Below are 19,634 nucleotides of genomic sequence, written 5' to 3' on the forward strand. Positions count from 1 at the left end.
TTTTCATATAGTTACTCTTGGCCATTTTTTGGTCATTACCTAGTTAGTTTTTCCCTTTCAGTAAAATTTCACCTCTAGATCTTGGAAATTAGCCCAAATGTATGCACATGTTATGGTAATAGTGAGAATGTTTTCAGTAGGTTAGAGATTCAAAGGCTAGAAAAAGTTTGTCACAAATATACCCTGGAAGAAAAATTCAGTTGTGTAAGGTTGTACACATGATCCTTATTTTCTCAGTCTACTTCAATCTGTAAATACACGCCCTACATGCCAGATACTGTGCTAAGTGCTGGGTATCCTTAGCACTGTTGCTATAATGCCTAGAGCTAAAATATGGCCACAGGTATTTCCATGGCAATAGTCCATCTATTGCAAAAAATGTTTCTAGAAGCTTTTTATAATAGACTGAAGCATGTAAGATAATTTTTGATTTGTGGGAGAGGTGTGAAATATGTAGGCCTTTTCTTCTTCCCAAGGTACAATCAGGTGTCCCACTTGTGCCCTCAACTGGTTGTCAGGTAATCCATGATGAGGTGTTTAATTGATGATTAAGCTATAGTCATCAAACTAGAATAACTTGAGATGTAAAGGATACCATAACCCCGCTCTGGTCACCCCCAAGTGAATAAACACACTTGCTATGTACACCAGTTTTGAAAGATTGTTACCTCTAGCATTTCACTAACAGTTAATGAATGCCCAAAGATATTCGTCTGGCCCATTTGCTGCTTGCATTAATACTTTCTTGGAAATTTCCTCAAACAATTTAAAATTCAAGTATTTTGATTTTCACTCTTAGAAAGTCCAGGGCCAGAGATACTTTTAGAGCCTCATGCTAAGCTGTTGGAAGTAATGTTATCATGTAACCCTAATTTTTGAGGAGGAAGCATGTGAAGTCTCAAGGACCCAGCGATACTGTAATATAAGGCCGTAAAGAGTAGATAAGCTTGAAATTCCAAAAATGTACAGTAATATATCACAGTATTCTGAAGATGGGCAAATTTTAAAAACAGGTGAGAATATAATTTGAGAGTTTGATTCCTTCAAAAAAGACTGGTAATTATAGTGATTGTCTTTCCCTGATAGTGTCCCAGTATCTTACTCGTAGAAATTGATGATTTAGAATATAAATACATTTGGAAATTAAAATGTCATTCAGATTCTGCTTCCTGCCTTGGTTATGAATCAGCTTTTCTATTTCTATTGTTTTCAATATTAACTAACACAGAACACTGTTAAATGTTACATGGATATCACAGTCTAAACCGGTTGAACCTGCTGAGATATTGCTTAAAGTCATACAGAACACTAAAGTTTGTTTCAAAGCTGATCAAGACTGGTTCACAGACATTCCATTGTTAACAGAAAAGTTCCCATAGCAGAACTTCTCATTTGTATCATGCTCATGATTGCTCATTCTCGGGTAAAGTGACTACTGCAGCTTTCCCCCTCACCCTTAGGGATGCCTGGATTTATGAAGATGAAAAAATCAGAGGTGTAGACAATTGCATTATAGTAGTTCTATCCATTCTCTTGGAAAGGACTGTGGGAAAGAAATAAAGGCAGTCATTCTTACAAACCCACTTTCCTACTATTTTAACTTTTCATTCTATATTTTTTTTTACCTTTCTTTCTTCCTTGTCACTAGTGCTATATTACTCTGGGGGGAGGGCATAGATTTGGAGCTGGAAAGACTTTAGTTTCCATGTAGTCCAACCTACTCGTAATAAGTGCGGAATTAAGGCCCATGGATCTCCTGACACCAAATCTGATGAACATCTGCTGATAAAAGAGTTTCGTGGCAATATTAACAAGTTACTAGCTGTACATGAGCAGCACTTGTTATGCTGATGGTGTCTTTAGATTAAGAGCTAAAGAGCCCCCAAGAGAAAATTGTTGTCTAAATGTGTCGTCGTCATCATCAAAACAAATGCGTATTTCCAACAGAGGGGCCAAAGCTAATGAGGAAACTAAGGAACAACAAATTAAAATCATTCTGTTAACACTTGGAATGGTTCCACATACAATCAACTGCACATCTTTCATAACTGGGAATTATGATTGTATATTAGCAAAAGTTCAGAAAGAAGTACTTCTAGAATCTGTCATATCTCCTGGAGATTTCTATCCCACAGTAACACTTCACTGGCACACCTCTTCTGAATCTGCTTAGAAAAGCTGTCTATTACCAGATTTGTGTTTTAGGAAACTTAGGAATAAGATACTTTCTGTTGTGTGGCATCATGTCTTATAACCTACTTCTAGATTAGAAAGAATCTTTAAGTTAAGTATTTTCAAAGTTTGGCATAGAGTGATTCTTGTATTTACCTAGTTGGTTAAATTTACTTCTAGCACTGGTGAATTCAGTCATTGGGTCACTTTTAATCACATAAGTAGGTACAGTAGTTAACGTTTTTGCCCTTAATGTTTTTAATTGCATTGCCAGACTTTTTCATTGTAATTTATATGATACTATGAGTTAAAATGGCAATAATGAAGGAAACAGGCCCAAATTAGAACATAGAGTTTGCCACAAGGTGAAAAAAATATGCAAAATGGGGAGCTCCAAAGCTAGATTCCTATTTACCTGTCATCTTAATAGTCATTAAACATTTATTAAGCACTACTGTGTGCCAGACTCTATACTGAGCACTAAAGATACAAATCCTGCCTTCAAGGAGTTTACAGGCTAATGGGGGAAGACATACCCCAAAAGGAAACTGAAAAGCAGGAAGGAAGAACACTACATGGAACACATGATAGAGAAGTCAGAAGCCCCAAAGTCATGTAGCAAGGTGGGAAGTGAGATGTCTTTCCTGAGCCCCCTCCTGAAATGGAAGTTTTAGAACTCATGGCTTTGTCCTCCAGTCAGAAGGGCAGAGGGTAGTTATGAGGAGTAGGTACCAATGCTCATGCAGTCCTGCAGGATGAGATTCCCACTGATGAGGTTCCCAGAGCATGGTAGGAAAGTTAGAGAAATCCTCATAGTGCAGCATACCTCCATTGCTCCAGTTAGCCAAAAACATGTGGATTTGTATTTGTGCCTACTGTTTGCTCACAAAATATTTGAAGAAGGTTTTTTTTTTGTCTGTGTTACCCAAAAACTTTTACTCCAAGTTAGAAATATATTCCTGGCAGTTAAAAGAATATGATAATGGTTTATAGGTTTATGGTCCTTTAAAAAGCATGATTCAAGGTTGTGGCATTCTATTTAAGGACAGAAGTTGAGGTCCTGTGGTACAGGATGGAAGTAATCTTTGATGTTCGATGTTGTTTCTAATGCTCCCTACTGTCTTCATCCAGGTTATGAAAGGTACAATGCTATGCGAGCAGACCCTACTCTTTGCTTCCTGGAAAAAGTTGGAATGCCAGACGAAAAGTCGCTTTCTGCAGAACAAGGTGTCACTGATGGTTCACAAGATACTTCAGAGAGGTGAGAAACCATATGGGCCCCTGGCAAAGTTAAAAATATGGCCTTTTGTGCCATGAGAACACAACCTCTTCCTGCCACATCCAACTCCTTCCATAATTACTTTTATCATAATGTTCCAGTCTCTGATCTCATGAAATCATCCCTCACACAGTCAGTAAAATTTTCTGCCAAGTACAATGTTTAAATGAGGTCCTGTCCCTCAGATTTGTCCAGTGGCCCCTAGATAGTGCTGGTTCAAATGCAGTTTTTTGTGTATGGGGACCAAGATGGTCTGCCATGTTGCACCGTATATAGTACATTACTACCTTTGTCTCCTGCTGCACTTGCCAGCTGATGACCAAAACAGGATGAGTCCCTCAAGAGACATAATGAGGTCACAGGTCTTCTTTAGATAGGACAGTTCTGACCGCTCAGTCATTAAAGGGCTTTTAAACCCCTCACAACCTGGCATATTCCTGACTTTCTAGTCTTCTTGCTCTTTACCTCCTTGCACTTACACTGATCAGCTACACTGTCCTTTTTGCTGTTCTTAAACAGGCACTGCATCTCCTGGCTCCTGCTTTTTCACAGACTGTCCCTGATGCCTCAGTTGCCCTGCCCCCTCACCTTAGCCTCTTGACTTCCTTAACCATTCTTCAGTGTGCTCATAGCCCACCTTTTGCAAGAGGCCTTTCTCCACCCATGGCTAGTGCCTTCCTTCTGAGATTACTTTCCAGTTATATATGTCTCATATAGAAAAATTTTTACGTGTTGCCATTTGTATTAGAATGTGAGCTCTTTGAAAGCAAGGACTGTGTTCTTGCCTTTCTTTGTATCCCCGCACTTAGCCCAGTGTCTGGCATATGTCGAGCATTTAATGAATGCTTATTGAATGACTGATTAAAGAAATTCATGAAATTCTATTCAACAAGCTTAGTTCCCAGTCTATGGTAGTGCCGTTTCCACTGCCCAACACACAGATTTCTTGACTTCCTCATGGGTCATGTGCAAATATGTGGTGTAGCATCTTGTTGGCTATTTTGGTTTGTTTTTAATAGAATAACCTAATACTTTGATATTTTGGATATGAGAATATCCTATGTAGAATCCAAACAAAAGAAGAATTTACAATGAGTTATGAAGTTCTTCAGATGACCCATTTACTCGTTTGTACTAATTACTAATTTCATCTACTGAAAAACTACAAATCAGAGTTCATTTTAACCATCCACACTGAGAAAAGAAATGTGTGAGATATGAAAAGTACACATTGCCCAGACTATGACATGAGCAGCAATTCTAGTTAGGCCTTAACGTACATATTCTGTGTAAGTGTGCGGATGCATAATTAGCTAGACCTCAGAATTGACTAAGGAGGAAGAGATTAGGCTGGACTGCACATGAGAAACTGTGGGTCACTTTTGGTGATTCCTCAACTGTGTGACACTTCGAAAAGACACTAACTGTAATGCAAAAAGTCTTTTGATGATTTCATATGCCTGCAAAACATGGAAGAAAAAAATTTCAGAAGAAGTAAAACTACAGATTATAAATGTCACTAAAAAAATGGTGATTGTAACCATTCTCTGGTGTTAACAAGGAGGGATGGGAGAAGCAGCATGGCAAGGCTAATTATGACCATAAAAAGAGGTAGGTCATTGATTTGTTGAAAATGAGAGATGGCTTTAGTGGCTTATTGATTCCATAAGGATAAAGGGAAGCCTTCCCTTTGAGTTGTGTGCTTTGGAAAGATTTATGGTAGAAACAAAGATAAGAATGGCACAGGACAGGAGCAGGTGAAGAGTGTTGATCTTTGTCAGTGCAGGAAGTACTTATGCCAGTGAATTCATGGAATCATTTTTTTCCCCAACAGAAGTATAACGCAGAATCTATTAACACCTAAAACCTTTAAGTTTTTTAGAAATTGTCAATGAAAGGTAAAATGTGATGTATCCCTTAATGTATATGCCTTGAAAGTAGAGGAAGAGAGAAGGAAAACTATTCTGTTCTTGCTCTTCAACCATAACACATGTTGGATCGTCAACATTAAGACTTATGACTGAGCTAGAAAAGAAGACTGATGAGCGTAGGTTAAGGCAACTTCAGAAAACCCCAGCCAGCTGCTATCGTCATCACTTTGGCAGAGAAAATTTGAGTAATGGCAGGAAAGATGGCCAAGATTGTGGGACAATGGCAGCTCCATTTTCTTCTCAGGCTCTTGTATTTACCAGCTTTTGTCCCCATGTTAGAATTTATACTCCTTTTCCCTGCCTTGCCTACAGAATTGTTTAGGGTAGATTCAGGGAGGTGTCACCAAATTCCAAAAGAATTAGTGACTCCAACATATCAAACTCAAATAGAAAAGGGGTCCACTAAACCATATATAAGGATCCCTGCAGACAATGTATTGACTTAGTTTTAAAATGTAATTATTATCTATGTTTTATTATATTTTTATGTATTTTCTTAAATATTTCCCAGTTACATGTTATTTTAGTTGGACTGCACTTGGGAGTGTTGTGGGTCATATGTCTGACACCTCTGCTCTAGCATATTCACAGGTTATATATAAAACATAACCCAGGTTTGCTACCTAATAGTTTATGATGTTTATGTCCTGGTTGCTTAGAAGGAGAAATTTAATCATTCCAGCTGTAGATTTGAGAGACCTATCGCAGGTTTGTAACTATAAGATATGTAACATGCCTCCACAGAAACACAGGACCAGGAAAATAAGTCATCTTGAAGATAAAGCCCTTACTTGGGCTCAGTTAGGAGGAATATTTAAGAACCTAGCTCATTAACAAATATATAATGGAGCTTGAGAAATTCAATTTGGCACTTATTAAGCATCTACTATTTTTTTAAAGATACTGTCTTAGGTACTATAGATTCAAAGTTTAACACACACACACACACACACACACACACACGCAAAATCCATTGTCCCTTAAAGGACTTTACAATCTAATCATGGGATAGAGCATGTATTAACAAATAAGCATTGTGTAAAGTAGAATGAAAGGACAGATCCAGACAAATTGCTCTAAGGCAATTTGAGGAGGGGAAAACTTGATGAGTTTGCAATCATGACAGTTATCCTTACCAAGGAGAAGACTTGACCTCCTATAATAATTTAGGGCTTTAAAAATGTAGAGATAAATTTTGAGTAAAACCAAATTAAATTTCTCTGTGAATGGGTGTCATACCACTAGTCTGCTGTGCTCTGTCATTTGTATTCATCATGTCATTCTTTCTCCTCAGATCTCTCCTAAGGCAGCCAGAATGGTAGCAACTACATGATATGAGTCCATAGCCATATTCCTAGTGTGAAAAGGATGTAAATATGAACTCTGACCTCTTAGCAGAGGTGATAGGGCTCATCCACACTCCCTCATAGGTATGCATTGTCTCACATTGTTGACCCCAAAGATGCTTGTTCAGAGCACAGCACTTTAGAAAGGGTCTGTTTGGTTGTCCAATCAATAACTGACTTCCTTCTGCTGCCTCTGTTATATAATACTTCTTTTGAACTTGCCTGCAGGGATCTTGAAGCTGTCTTTGCCAACAGCAAAGATGAATAGGATGGATTATAGTCCTATTTCATCTTCACAGTTCCTTGGTGGTCTCCAAGAGTTGCAACAGTATCATTGCAATAACAGTATTGTGTTACAGAATTTATTAATTATTCTTTCCTTTGTTCAGTGAATTTTGGACTTATAAACACAAAGAATTTGGGGATTTTAGGGGACTCCGTGTTCAAAACAGTGTGATATTGCAGCCAAAAAAAACTGTGATCTTAGACTGTATTGAGAGAGACATAGTATCCAGTACTAAGGAGATATACTCTGCTCTGGTCAAACCAGCATTGGGTTCAGTTCTATAAGCCACATTTTAGAGCTATTCGTAAGCTGTAGAGTATCTGGAGGAGGGTGAGCAGGATGGGGATGACGCTCCAGGCCATACTATATCAGGACTTGCTAAATAAGTAGGAACAGTTAGCCTGAGGAAGATAAGACTTAGGAGAACCCACAATCAGTGTCTTCAAGCATGTGAAAGGTTATCATGTCAGAGAAAGATTAAATTTATTTTCCTTGGCTAGAGAGGGAAGAGCTCTGAGTGACAAGTTGACATTGCAGAGAAGCAGGTTTAGTTTTAATATGAGGAAAACCTTCCTACTCGTTGGCACTATCCAGAAGTGTGTTGTGCTGCCTCGGGAGGTAGTCTGCTCGTCTTCACTAAAGGTCTTCAAGCAAAGGCTGGATGATGTAACTAGATAGTCTCTAAGTTCCTTTCCAATTCTGGTGCTCTGTAAACAGAAACATCTCCTGGGTATTTTGTGATCTTTTCTCTGACTTTTATCTAGAAGCAATCTGGATAAAGAAGATAATACCGAAGACAAATTAGATGGTCTGCAGAAACAATTGGTAAGTCAAATATGCAATAGCTTTTATTCATATTTCTTATTTTTTGAAATAGTCGCCAGTTTTTCCCAACTTACCATTGGACAAAGAGAGCCTGAGACATTGTACTACCCAAGAGAAATGGGTTCCTGGGGCCAAAAAAATACAGGTCCCTGTGGCAGAATGATTCTAAATCTAATACTTGGTGTGATAATAATTTGCTTAGCTCAGTCCACTCCCCAAAAGGTCTGTGGGTAGATTTCACCATGTGTATGAACTTAGGTGCAGGAAAAAAAAATCTTTGTTTTCACGAATCTCTACATGAAATTTAGCATTTCCTTCCATTATGAATGTTTTGAGGAAGGGTCAGTCCATGGCACAAAAAAATTTTAAGAGTCCATGGACTAGGTTTTCTCCTGCCTCAGTTCCTTTTATCATTACATCAGACAGATGTATTAGTGCCTTAGGAATTCAGAGGCCCAGCAAGTTATCATTCCCATATGTATACTTTTGCTTATTCCTTCTGCTGAGTCATATCCAAGAAGCCCTAACTGTGTTTCTACTACCATGCCTTGTATAAAGTAAACATTTAATAAATGTTTATCGATTGACTGATTCTATCCTGGAGAGGACTGAGACCTTGTGTTTACCCAAGAGTAATCTCTATTTGCCTATTTATAGTGAAGTTGGACTATCATTTTCTCATATTAAGAGATAAGAGGGGCAGCTAGGTGGCGCAGTGAGTAGAGCACCGGCCCTGGAGTCAGGAGGACCTGAGTTCAAATCCAGCCTCAGGCACTTGACACACTTACTAGCTGTGTGACCTTGGGCAAGTCACTTAACCCCAATTGCCCCGGCTTCTCCCCTAAAAAAGAGAGAGAAGAATTTTTCCAAGATATGCTTTCACAAAGCCCTTGAGCTGCTGGATAAGCAAGGTGGTTAATGACGCCATATAAATTAGCATTGATTCTTTAAACTTTAGACCTAAAAAAAAATTAGGCTAAAGATAATTAAAATGAACTTTTAAATTGTAAATGCCTTTAAAATTGAGGTTATAAACCAGATATAAGCAGTGTCTTCCTTACACAGTGGTTGCACTGTAGAAGTTTTTCCCTTAGAAATAATGTCATGAAATCGTAGAATTTTAGAGCTGGGAGGACCCTTACAGCTCAGTGAATATGACCTTGTTTTACGATGAGGAAGCTTAAGCTCCAGAAAGTTAAAATGATGTATCCAGATTCACACGGTGAGTTGGTAGCAGGCTGAAGGCTAGTCCTGTTGACCACAAATTGTGCATGGCTCAGGCCAGCCTTCAAATATTATTTTATCCATTCTTTCAAATTAGGGAATATCATTGTCACCTTTATTGCTGACAGACACTAATACTGCAGGAAAGGTGCTGACTAATAGGAAAATATTTGTTATAGGTTTAAAAATATATATCTGTCATTCTGGGGTAACATGGCACATGTTTGTGCCAAGTTAGAACTGATAAGGTAAGGACAGCTTCAAGGTTATGTTCTTTCTCACATTATGAAAAGAATTTGAACATCCATTGCTATGTGCTTCTTTTAGTTGGAGAAGGGATTCATAGTAGGCTGGTGTGATCTAGTTCTAGAAATTACTTCACTCTCCCAAACACAGATGTTTAAATAACCGCCCACTCTGATTTACATTTTCATGGTTTTTCTTCAAAGCAGCTCCAAGATAATTATCTGCATTTTAAATAAGTTGCATGTTCCATGGTACAGCTTCTTTTTTTCTAGACTCAGCTGCCAGGTACCTTCAACTATAAAATCCAAGAAGAGACCTGTTATGTGCAGCCTGTCCAAACACATGCCACCTGAGACTTGTCTGCATACCCCAAGTGATCATTTAGGCTAAAAGGAGCTCATCAAAAAGCAGCAAATTAATCTACATAAAACAATTTAGTGAAAATTAGCCCTTCCTCCTCCCCAAATCACACATACTTCATATTTCAGGTTTTGTTTCTTTTGGGAATAAGGACATTAAAAGATCTCATTAGAATGAGGAACCTTTTCTGTAAGCATTTCTATAGGTGCCAATTGCATAAAATGCCCACTTTCAGAAGTGTATCTCTGCCAATGATAATAGTCCAGATTCACTTGGAGCTTTGATTCATTATTTTAATTTGAACTTCCTGGCAATTTATCCCATTGGGTTCTTTGATTGAGCAATAGTACTCTATGAATGTTTCATATTGATATGAATTGAGGTAGGAATTATGAACCCCAGAATGATAAGTTTTTCACACACTGATAAAATAAAAGTATAGATGAATCAGTTTTACACTGTTAGCCACAGCCTTGGTGAAATGGCAGCACTAAATTGTAAGTACCTTTGGTAAAGCCTCTAGTTAAATTCACCAAGAAGATGGGACTTCCATAAAATGTGATTGCTAAAGGAACAACTGTACTCCATTTTTAAAGCTTATTTGCCACAGAAAGTATTACTTGATGCAATTACAAGAGCAAACACTAACAAACTAGTCATTTTTTAAAATGTGACAATCACCACATGGAAGGCATGCATTAAATAAGTCTTAACCAGATTTGGTGACAGCTCACAAGCAATGTCTCTTACATATTCTTATACTTTCTGTACAAGAGCATGTAGTAAATATTAGCAGTGAGGATCAAGGAAGAATTTGCAGTCCTTGATGGTTGTGGTGGCTTTCTTTGTCCCTAGGAGGATACCAGTTTTGGTGAAAGTGAGAAGAAGGATGAAAACATGGCAGGTGAGACAGTACCCTTCAGAAGGCAAAGGAAAAAAGCATCCAACTAATGTTATACTAGAATTCCTATCTTTTGAAACAAAAGAACCACTGCTTTTTAGAAGCATGTTTAAGAAAGATTGACCTTCTTCAAACCCATCAATGCCTTTTCTCTTTGGTTTGATCTCCATCTAGTTGACATTGAAATTCTAAGGTAACATCCATTATTCTTTTGCAGGACAAAGAGATAAGGGTTTAAGATTAACAGATCAAGAAATAGTAAGTTTAGAATAGCAATGGGAAGGAAAGCTCAGTTACATTATATTTTACAGTTCTAAATAAAGTAGGCGACAGGTCTTGCTTATCTCATGCCTCATATGGGATATATATAAAATTTCCAGAGGCCTCTTTCACACCTACAAAGCAACTCACTCTAGAAAAAGGACTTCATAGTATTTATGCTTTACAGATACAGAAAGCTATGCCTAAGATTTTGCACAGCATGATGTTTCAAACACTTGGCTGAGTCCTTGTTCTTGAATCTGTTATTAAAGGCCCTGGAGTGTGTTAATTTGGAAAATAATGGCAACTTTAAGTAAGTTATTGCGCCATTTTTATCTCAAGTACTTCTCTGTCTATCCTTGGGGCAAAAAAAAAAAATAGTGAAAATGTGAGTGTTTTCATTTTTAAAAATATATCACCTTTGTTTTAGTTGTTTGTAACTACTAATATCCTCACTGATGTTTGAAGCCCAGGATGGCTCCGACCCAGACAGATCGCCCTGGCCCGTTTCTTCCGCCCTTACAGCTCGGTTGAGACGCCTGGTCACTGTTTACCAACGTTGTAATCGTAAGGAACCCACTCGAGCTGAAATTTTAGGTCCAGGTAACCAGGGATATTGGATCCAGGAAGACATGTTTAGGAGAGCCTCTGAAATGGACCCTATCAACAAGGATATCCAGAAAAGGTAATAGTAACAAAAAAGGAGGTCATGGTATATACTAGTAAAGAATATGAGAAAATTAGCCTTCATAGCTAAGCCAAAAGTTTATATGAAAGGGAAATGTTCTCTTCCAAGGTTACTCAGGTCTTCAGAACTAAAGCATTAAGGTTTTTCTAATGGTAAATTTCTCATAGTTTGGGGTCTGATGCTGTCTGTGAGGTGGTTGGGTTCTAACTTCTAGATATCCGTATCTTCTACTGCAAAGGTGGCAGCCTCTTTTCCAGAATTGACATGGTCTTTGGGGGTGTGGGCTAACAGTGGTGAAAGTGCAGTGTTCACCAGACTGGCACATTTTAAATACTAGAATACCAAAATATTTCACTCTTTTTTTTAAACTTATGTGAATCCTCAAGATGGACAAGAAGAGAACAAGCAGATTTCTATAGGACAGTATCCTCCTTTGGCGTTGTCTATGACCAAGAAAAGAAATCCTTTGACTGGACCCAATTTCGAGTCATCTCACGCTTAGACAAGAAGACAGATGAAAGCCTAGAAAAATATTTTTACAGTTTCGTAGCCATGTGTAGAAATGTTTGTCGCCTCCCCATGTGGAAAGATGATGGTAAGAAATACTACTTTTAGCATATCATGGAGGAGACAGAGGAAACTTTTGGAATTAGTTTATTTATAACTCTAGCAGTATATATGTTCCAACATGAGGAGCTTCTGAGATAACCAGAAAAGTTTTGCTAATTTGTGGAGTTCTGCTGGTTGAATTCATCCTTACAAAAAAATAATTTATTCCTAAACTATTTCCCTAAGAAAAATGTACCTTAGTTCAATAAAAGTTGCAGGTTAGGTTAAGACTTCACAATATAGTTAAAGAAAAATTGTCTCAATAATATAATTATTCTTTTGTAAAAATTGGGCCAATTTATATTGCTCTAAGGATGTTTTTTTTTACCTGTAGTTTTGCACCATGCTTACATTAAAAATTTATTGCAAATGCAACTACCTGAGGTTAAAAATACTGAAAGTAGGTGACTTGTCATTTGTTCATCCTTTCATGTGGTATTGAACCAGTCTCAGGAATTTTACAATAACCGAGTTGTGATGGTTGTTTGTGGTTTTGCCCTTTGAACTGCACATTTGCAGATAAAATCCTTATAGTGGCAATCCCATACCTCACAAGATCTGGCATTTATAAATGTTGAAGCAAGCAGGGATGAGAACAGAACTGACTTAAGTGTACAAGGACACCTAAGTTTTTGCCTCTACCATGGCTTCAGAAAGTCATACATACGTGGCTAGGATTTTCAGATTGTCCTTTGACCTTCCCTGGGCCTATATTTCTTACATAAGATTAATTCATGTTCACTTAGTTTTAGGTGTCCCTGAAGTAACAGGCTAAGACTTGCAGTGGCAGTGACTTGTGGCAGCACAGTTATATACATTGTTTTTATTTGATGATTCTTACAGAGTCAAACCATAGAGTTTTGAGTTGTGTATATCAAACACCTTTGTTGCCAAGGGCTACATCAATTAATTAATTAAAGAATTTTCTGCTTATTTGTCTCTTCAGGTCCACCAGATCCCACTCTCTATGTTGAACCAATCACAGAAGAACGTGCTGCAAGAACTCTCTACCGCATTGAACTTCTGCGGAAGGTCCGAGAGCAAGTACTGAAATATCCTCAGTTGCACGAGCGCCTCCAGCTCTGTAGGCCTAGCCTGTATCTGCCAGTCTGGTGGGAGTGTGGGAAGCATGACCGAGACTTACTCATTGGTACGGCTAAGCACGGGCTCAGTCGTACTGACTACTACATCATGAATGATCCACAGCTATCCTTTCTGGATGCCTATAGAAACTATGCTCAGCACAGAAGAACTGAAGCGCAAGGTCCAGAAAATGCGTGTTGCCTTTACCAGACTAACTCTAGACTTTATGAATCCCTTACCTATACCCAAATGGGAAGGACTTGTGAGTCCATAGATACTGAACCTGAGAATCAAATAAAGATGGAAAGCATGGGTGATAATCTCAGCCAAACTGAAAGCAACCTACCTGATGTCATGTGTGAAAATTTTATTTCTAAAGTTCAGGATATCATTTCTATTAACCATGATGAAAGCTTATTACCTGATTCTTTGGAGTGTATGATGTTTGGTGAGAAGGTTTTCAACAGTGAGCCAAGTTCTTTCATTCAAGAGAACCCCAGCAGCACCGAGTCCAAGAAAGATGTTTCTGTAGCCTTAGCAAGTAAAAACAAAGAGAATCACCCAGTTAGCCATGAAGTAGAGGTGGCTACAAACCGCTGTTCCCTGGGTAATTTAGAAGCAAAAATAGAACAAATGAGCAATAGAAATGAAAAGCATTTGTCTCTCCTGACTATAAAGGACATGGACTCTAATAAATACCCACCTGCTCCAAGATATGAAACTGTAAGATGTCCTGAAGCCAAATGTAGTATTCCCCAACCCTTTGAGCAAGGGAATGTAAGTAGATTAATGGAGATGTGTAGCCTTAGTGTTTGTAATTCTGAAAGAAAACTTTCTTCAGAGCAACGGTTAATTGATTTGTTAGGAAATAAAAGTCTAGAAGGTAAATTAATATTGAGTCAGAACCATAGTGATGAAGAAGAGGAAGAAGAGGAAGAGGAAGAGGAGGAAAATTCAGAAGTAGGGGCACAAATAAGGGAAAGGCCAGAGGGTATAGGTCAAACTGACTTCAGTAGTAACATACCAAATGAAATGAACAGAGGCTTCACTATAGATAAAACCAAGGAAGGTGGCCCAGCATCACAAAACTGCGATCCTACAGAACTAAGGTGTATGGATCAAACAGTATGTGAATGTCACTGCAAACCTATAGACAGATGGAAAAGTCAGAGTAACATTGTGGAATTTGAGATGGAAAAGACCAAGTTCCCTGACCCAGACTTGTACAAAGGCAAAACTGTTAACACTGTTGCTGTAGAAGGTGGAAACAAAACTCTCTTACCAGAGCCTTTGAAAGTGGACCATGAGTTCTTAAAAGAAGATTCCTGGGAAGATAAGCTAGAAAGGCAAAGACGTTATACCACATGTCCTCTTGACAGGAGTGAACTAAAACAAGAAGAAATGGACTTTGAGAACAAGGAAGATGATGATGATAAAGATGGAAACTTACAGGGTCAAGGTACTGTATGGAGAACCTTTATTTTTCTGACTAGGCCATTCACCATTTCTTTGATCCTTACCTAAGTGCCCAGAACGCTACTGCCACCCCAGCCCCGTTTTTCTGAGGCCTCTTGTAATCTTAGTATGGTATGAATGTGTAATCTGGATTCATAAGGAAGCAGTCTTAGTCACTATCTCCTCTATGTTAAATTTATCCAGCTTGTTTCAATAGAGAGCTCAGGCAGGTTATAGGGAGCCACTCTGTAGAAATGTGGAGTGCTAGTAGTTTCTAGTCTCCTCCTTTCTCGTCCTTTTATCTTTAGAAATGGGGAAATTTTTCTTGAGGGCTTAAAGATAAGAAGAAGATGGTCACTGTTATGGGCATTTACAATAGCCCTTTCAGATAGATAATTCGTGTATTATTCCCATTTTATGAATTAGGAAATTGAGCCCTCAGAAAGGGAAAATGACTTGGCTAAATAAGTGTCAGTGCCAGAATTCAAACCCAAGTCTTCTGACTCCAAAGGTGGGTCTTCTTCCACAGAAACTTGTAGGCAATAGTTGATATCATATAGGGCTTTAGAGTTTACAGAGTACTTTTTGCCTTTTCTCATCAAATCATTACAAGAACTGTACTCATAAGTAGTATAAGCATTATTATTCCCACTTTAGAGAGGAGAGAAAAAAGCAGTTATTAAGTCCCAAGTATGTGCTAGGCACTATGCTAAGTGCTCTACAGATATTCTCTCTTTTGATCTCATTTTGTAAAGGAAGAAACTGAAGGGGGGAGAGGGGAATTGATTAGCTAATCCAGAAATCTGGGGGAAATGGACAGTCTTGTGAGAATGAAGGGAAAAGAGTCTTCAGTGGAAAGTACATAGCAGATGTACGTTTAAAATTGGCTGAACAAAGAGTTCATGCAGGTTGGAAATAGGAATGCCATAAAAATGGGGACCGGACACACCAGAGGAGAGTGGAAAGAAGTGAAGAGCATGCTGTTCATAGAATACTCAATGTAGAGGTGGAGGGGCCTCTTAAGCCATCTCATCTAACCCTCTCGTTTTGCAATTGAGTAAGTGAGGCCCAAGCAGCCAACATGACTTGTAACATTGTGCATAGGCATCCAGATCCATTCCTCTTTCCATTCTACCGCAATGCCCATAAGGTTTAACTCACAAAGCAAAAAGTTTGGCTCAGAAAGGGAAATGCTAAAAAGCCGCACCCACATTAGACCCAAAGGGAGGAAATATTACAAGAGATGGTTGAATGCCACCGAAAAGCAAGGTTTTAAAGAAGCTTTTGGTTCCCTAGACCAGCCACTTTAAATTAAACCTGGAGCAGGCAGAATATGGGGAGAATGGTAGAAGGTAAAGAAAATGACATATATTCTGTGGTCCTTGAACATTTCAAAAAATAGCCTTTGAAATATAAAATACTTATGTAACTTTATCCTCTAGAAAAATAGAGAAATGTTGCATTTTTACGAAAGTTAAGTTTCTGATTACACAGTTAGTAGTGACCATGTCTGCAATAAAATTTTGATTAGCTAGAATGTTTAGGACAGGGGTTTTTAACCTATTTTGTATCATGGGCCCTTTTGGGGCTTAGGGTTTTCAGCTGTTTTTTACTCATGGGAGAGGAAGAAAGGGAGAGAATAGAAGTAGGGAGGTTGGTCAGTTAATGATTAAACAGAAAATCCTTTTTGTTTCATCCCTTTTTAACCTTTGTAAAAATAGTCTTCCTTTCTACCTTAGTGTACAGTATATAAAACTTAATTGAATCTTTATTTGACAGTTCAGGATTTCGGAATTGTTGAGGACTGACATTTCCAACCATGAATCTTTATTGTTTAGTCCTATAAATATGGAATATGTAAGTAACTGAACTGAATCCGTGCTCATCCAAGACAAGACAAACCTTGAAAGGTGTCTTGTTTGAAAAGACATCTGACATCTTATTGCTTCTTTCTGATAAAAGTTGCATATTAGCAAGGGAAGGGAGAGTTCTGATTAATTGAGGTCTCATTTTATTTCTTTCCTAGCCAGTCATAACTCTCAATGTAGTATTCTGTACACAGCAGGCATTCTATAAATTGTATTGACTGGCATAATTGCAGAAAAGAACTATTCCTGTGAAGGAAGGTGCTGATCATGCTGCAGGTTGTTCTAGGAGAAGGAAAGTAAGGGAGTGGAAGGTGAGCTGAAAACAAGTTATTTTACTAGATTGAGACAAAGAGTAAGTAGTTCTGGGGAGTAGACTGTAACTTGCTGTGAGAAGAGAAGGAACTGGTAGAGTTGGAAAGGGGTAGGTTGGAAGATGGAAAACTACTGAAGTATAAATAAGGAAGCTCTTAAAGAGTACAGAAAGCAGGGAGTGTAATTTGAATTTAGTCTCCCTAGTGTAAATCTAAAGATATCTAAGAACTTGGGGGGACAGTGGGAGTTAGGGGAAGGAAGAGGTCAGTGTTTGATCATGTGGTCCAAGGGAAAACAGTTTTCGCAGAATAAAGTACAGGAACATAATGCATAGCTGCAGTAACTACAAAAAATACAATATAATTTTTAAAAATTAAGCACTTACCACATGCTACTGTGCTAATATACTGTTAAATGTAGCATATTATAGTATGTTGCTCAATTGGAGTTTTTCTAAAGGGACATGCTAGTCCTAGTGCCCCCTTCTTAGTCCCACAGTGGTCAGCCCAGCCTCTACCTCCTGTTCAGGTGGCTGCTAGGCTCTGTGCCTTTGACATTTCCTATGACATTTTTTGATCTGCCAGTGTGATAGCCTCACATTTGAAAGGTTAAGTATGATTTGTCATTTCCCTGAGAAAAGATGTCCACAAGTCATCCTGCCTTGGGATCTGCAAGTTTTCTGCTTATAGATATCATAAGTCTCTCTGTAATATTTCTTATAGAAGTTAGATCCAGTTTACTACTTTGTTTTTAGTATCAGGAGTTTGATGATCTGCAGTACCTCTTAACATCAGCCTTCCTGCATTCCATCGTGTGTTAAAATTTTAATTAAAAAACCATCTCCTAATGTCTGTCTGTTGAAGTAAAATAAAGGATTTATTAAGCACTTACTATATGCTGAGCATTGAAGATGCAATCAATCATTAAACATTTATTAAGTGCTCACTATGTGCCAGGCACAGTGCTAAGCACTAAAGATACAAAAAGAAGCAAAAGACAATCCCTGCCCTCAAGGAGTTTACAATCTAATGGAGGAGACAACGTGCAAATATATACCCCAAAAAAGCTCTATGTAGTATAGGAAATGATTAGCAGAGGGAAGGCGCTGTACTTAAGAGAGGTTGGGCAGAGCTTCCTCTAGAAAATAGGATTTTAGTTGGGACTTAAAGGAAGCCAGGGAGGTTATTTGGTGGAGCAGAAGAGGGGAGAGTGTTCCAAGCATGGGGGACAGTCAGAAAATAACCAGAGAGGAGACGTGAAGTGGGAGTGTCTTATATGTGGGACAGCTGGAAGGCCAAAGTCAGTGGATCAAAGAGTATATGTCTAGGAGGGAGGTGTGAGAAGACTGGAAAGGTAGGAGTGGGGGCTAGGTTATGATGGATTTTGAATGTCAAACAGCATTTTGTACTTGATCCTGAAGGCTATAAGAAGCCACTGGAGTTCATTGTATTGGGGGGTAGGGGGGTGATGTGATCAGACTGCACTTTAGGAAAATCACTTCAGTGGATGAATGGAAGATGGATTAGTGGGGAGAGACATAATGCAGGCAGACCCCACTAGCAGGTTAATCAATAACCTAAGCAGGAGGTGATGGCATCATCAGAGGAAATAAGGAGGCATATTCGAGAGATGTTCCAAAGGTGAAATCGACAGGCCTTGGCAACAGACTGAATATGAAGGGTGAGAAACAGTAGGGAGTCTAGAATGACTCTTAGGCTGGGAACCTCAAGGGCTGGGAGGATGGGGTTGTACCCTACAGAAATAGGGAAGGTAGGATGGGGGGAGGGCTTAAGGGGAAAGATAACGAATTCCATTTTGGACATTATGAGTTTAAGATGTTTCCTGGACATCCAGTTTGAGATGTCTGAAAGGCAGTTGGGGTTGTGAAATTGGAGGTCATCAGCGAGTTTGGGGCAGATTAGGTACATTTGAGAATCAGCCTTTTTGTTTTTTAGTCATTTTTAGTTGTGTCCAACTCTTTATGACCCCTTTTGGGGTTTTCTTGGCAAAGGTATTGGAGTAGTTTGTTATTTCCTTCTCCAGCTTCTTTTACCAATGAGGAAGCTGAGGTAAACAAGGTTAAGTGACCTGCCTAGGATCACACAGCTAGTTAGTGTCTGAGGCCAGATTTAACTCCAGAAGATGACTCTTCCCTGACTTCAGGCTCAGCACTCTATTCACCGCGCCACATAGCTGTCCACTATAGCTGTCCATGAGAGCTGATGAGTTCACCAAGTGAAACAGTTATAGAGGGAAGAAGAGAAGACAACCCCAGGACAGAACCACGAGGGATACCTATGGTTAAAGGGTGTGATCTGGAAGAGGATCCAGCAAAGGAAACAAAGAAGGAGCTGTCAGGTAGCAGAAGAACCAGAAAAATCTAAGACAAACCCTGCTCTCATCACATGTTGATGGGAGAGACTACACATATGGAAGGTTTTGCTGCAAATCAGTTGGAAAAATCCCATGGTGCTTAGGGTGCAGAAGCAAAAGAGATGGTAATACATCTCCTTCAACGTCATTTTTACTGATAAAATAAGGGCAGCTAGGTGATACAGCGGATAGAACACTGGGCTGGGAATCAGGAAGACTCACCTTCCTGAATTCAAATCCTGGGCAAGTCATTTAACCCTGTTTGCCTCAGTTTCCACATCTATAAAATGAGCTGGAAAAGGAAATGACAAATTACTCCAGTATCTTTGCCAAGAAAACCCCAAAAGGAGTCATGCAGAGTCAGACACAACTGAAAAATGACTTAACAAAAACTGATAAAATCGTAACAGTTTCT

General features: G+C 38.7%; 1 protein-coding gene across 1 annotated transcript in view; it reads left to right on the plus strand.

Annotated features, from left to right (window-relative positions):
- CHD6 (chromodomain helicase DNA binding protein 6) overlaps window positions 1-19,634 on the plus strand; it is a 124,466-nt gene that overhangs the window by 83,118 nt on the left and 21,714 nt on the right. The window contains exons 24-29 of the mRNA XM_036752815.1: window positions 3,304-3,433; window positions 7,779-7,839; window positions 10,525-10,573; window positions 11,300-11,516; window positions 11,906-12,114; window positions 13,075-14,670. Coding sequence (XP_036608710.1) covers window positions 3,304-3,433; window positions 7,779-7,839; window positions 10,525-10,573; window positions 11,300-11,516; window positions 11,906-12,114; window positions 13,075-14,670 — 2,262 coding nt within the window. The remainder of the gene's footprint in view (window positions 1-3,303; window positions 3,434-7,778; window positions 7,840-10,524; window positions 10,574-11,299; window positions 11,517-11,905; window positions 12,115-13,074; window positions 14,671-19,634) is intronic.

The sequence above is a fragment of the Trichosurus vulpecula genome, chromosome 3 (assembly GCF_011100635.1).
Source record: "Trichosurus vulpecula isolate mTriVul1 chromosome 3, mTriVul1.pri, whole genome shotgun sequence".
Taxonomy (NCBI): domain Eukaryota; kingdom Metazoa; phylum Chordata; class Mammalia; order Diprotodontia; family Phalangeridae; genus Trichosurus; species Trichosurus vulpecula.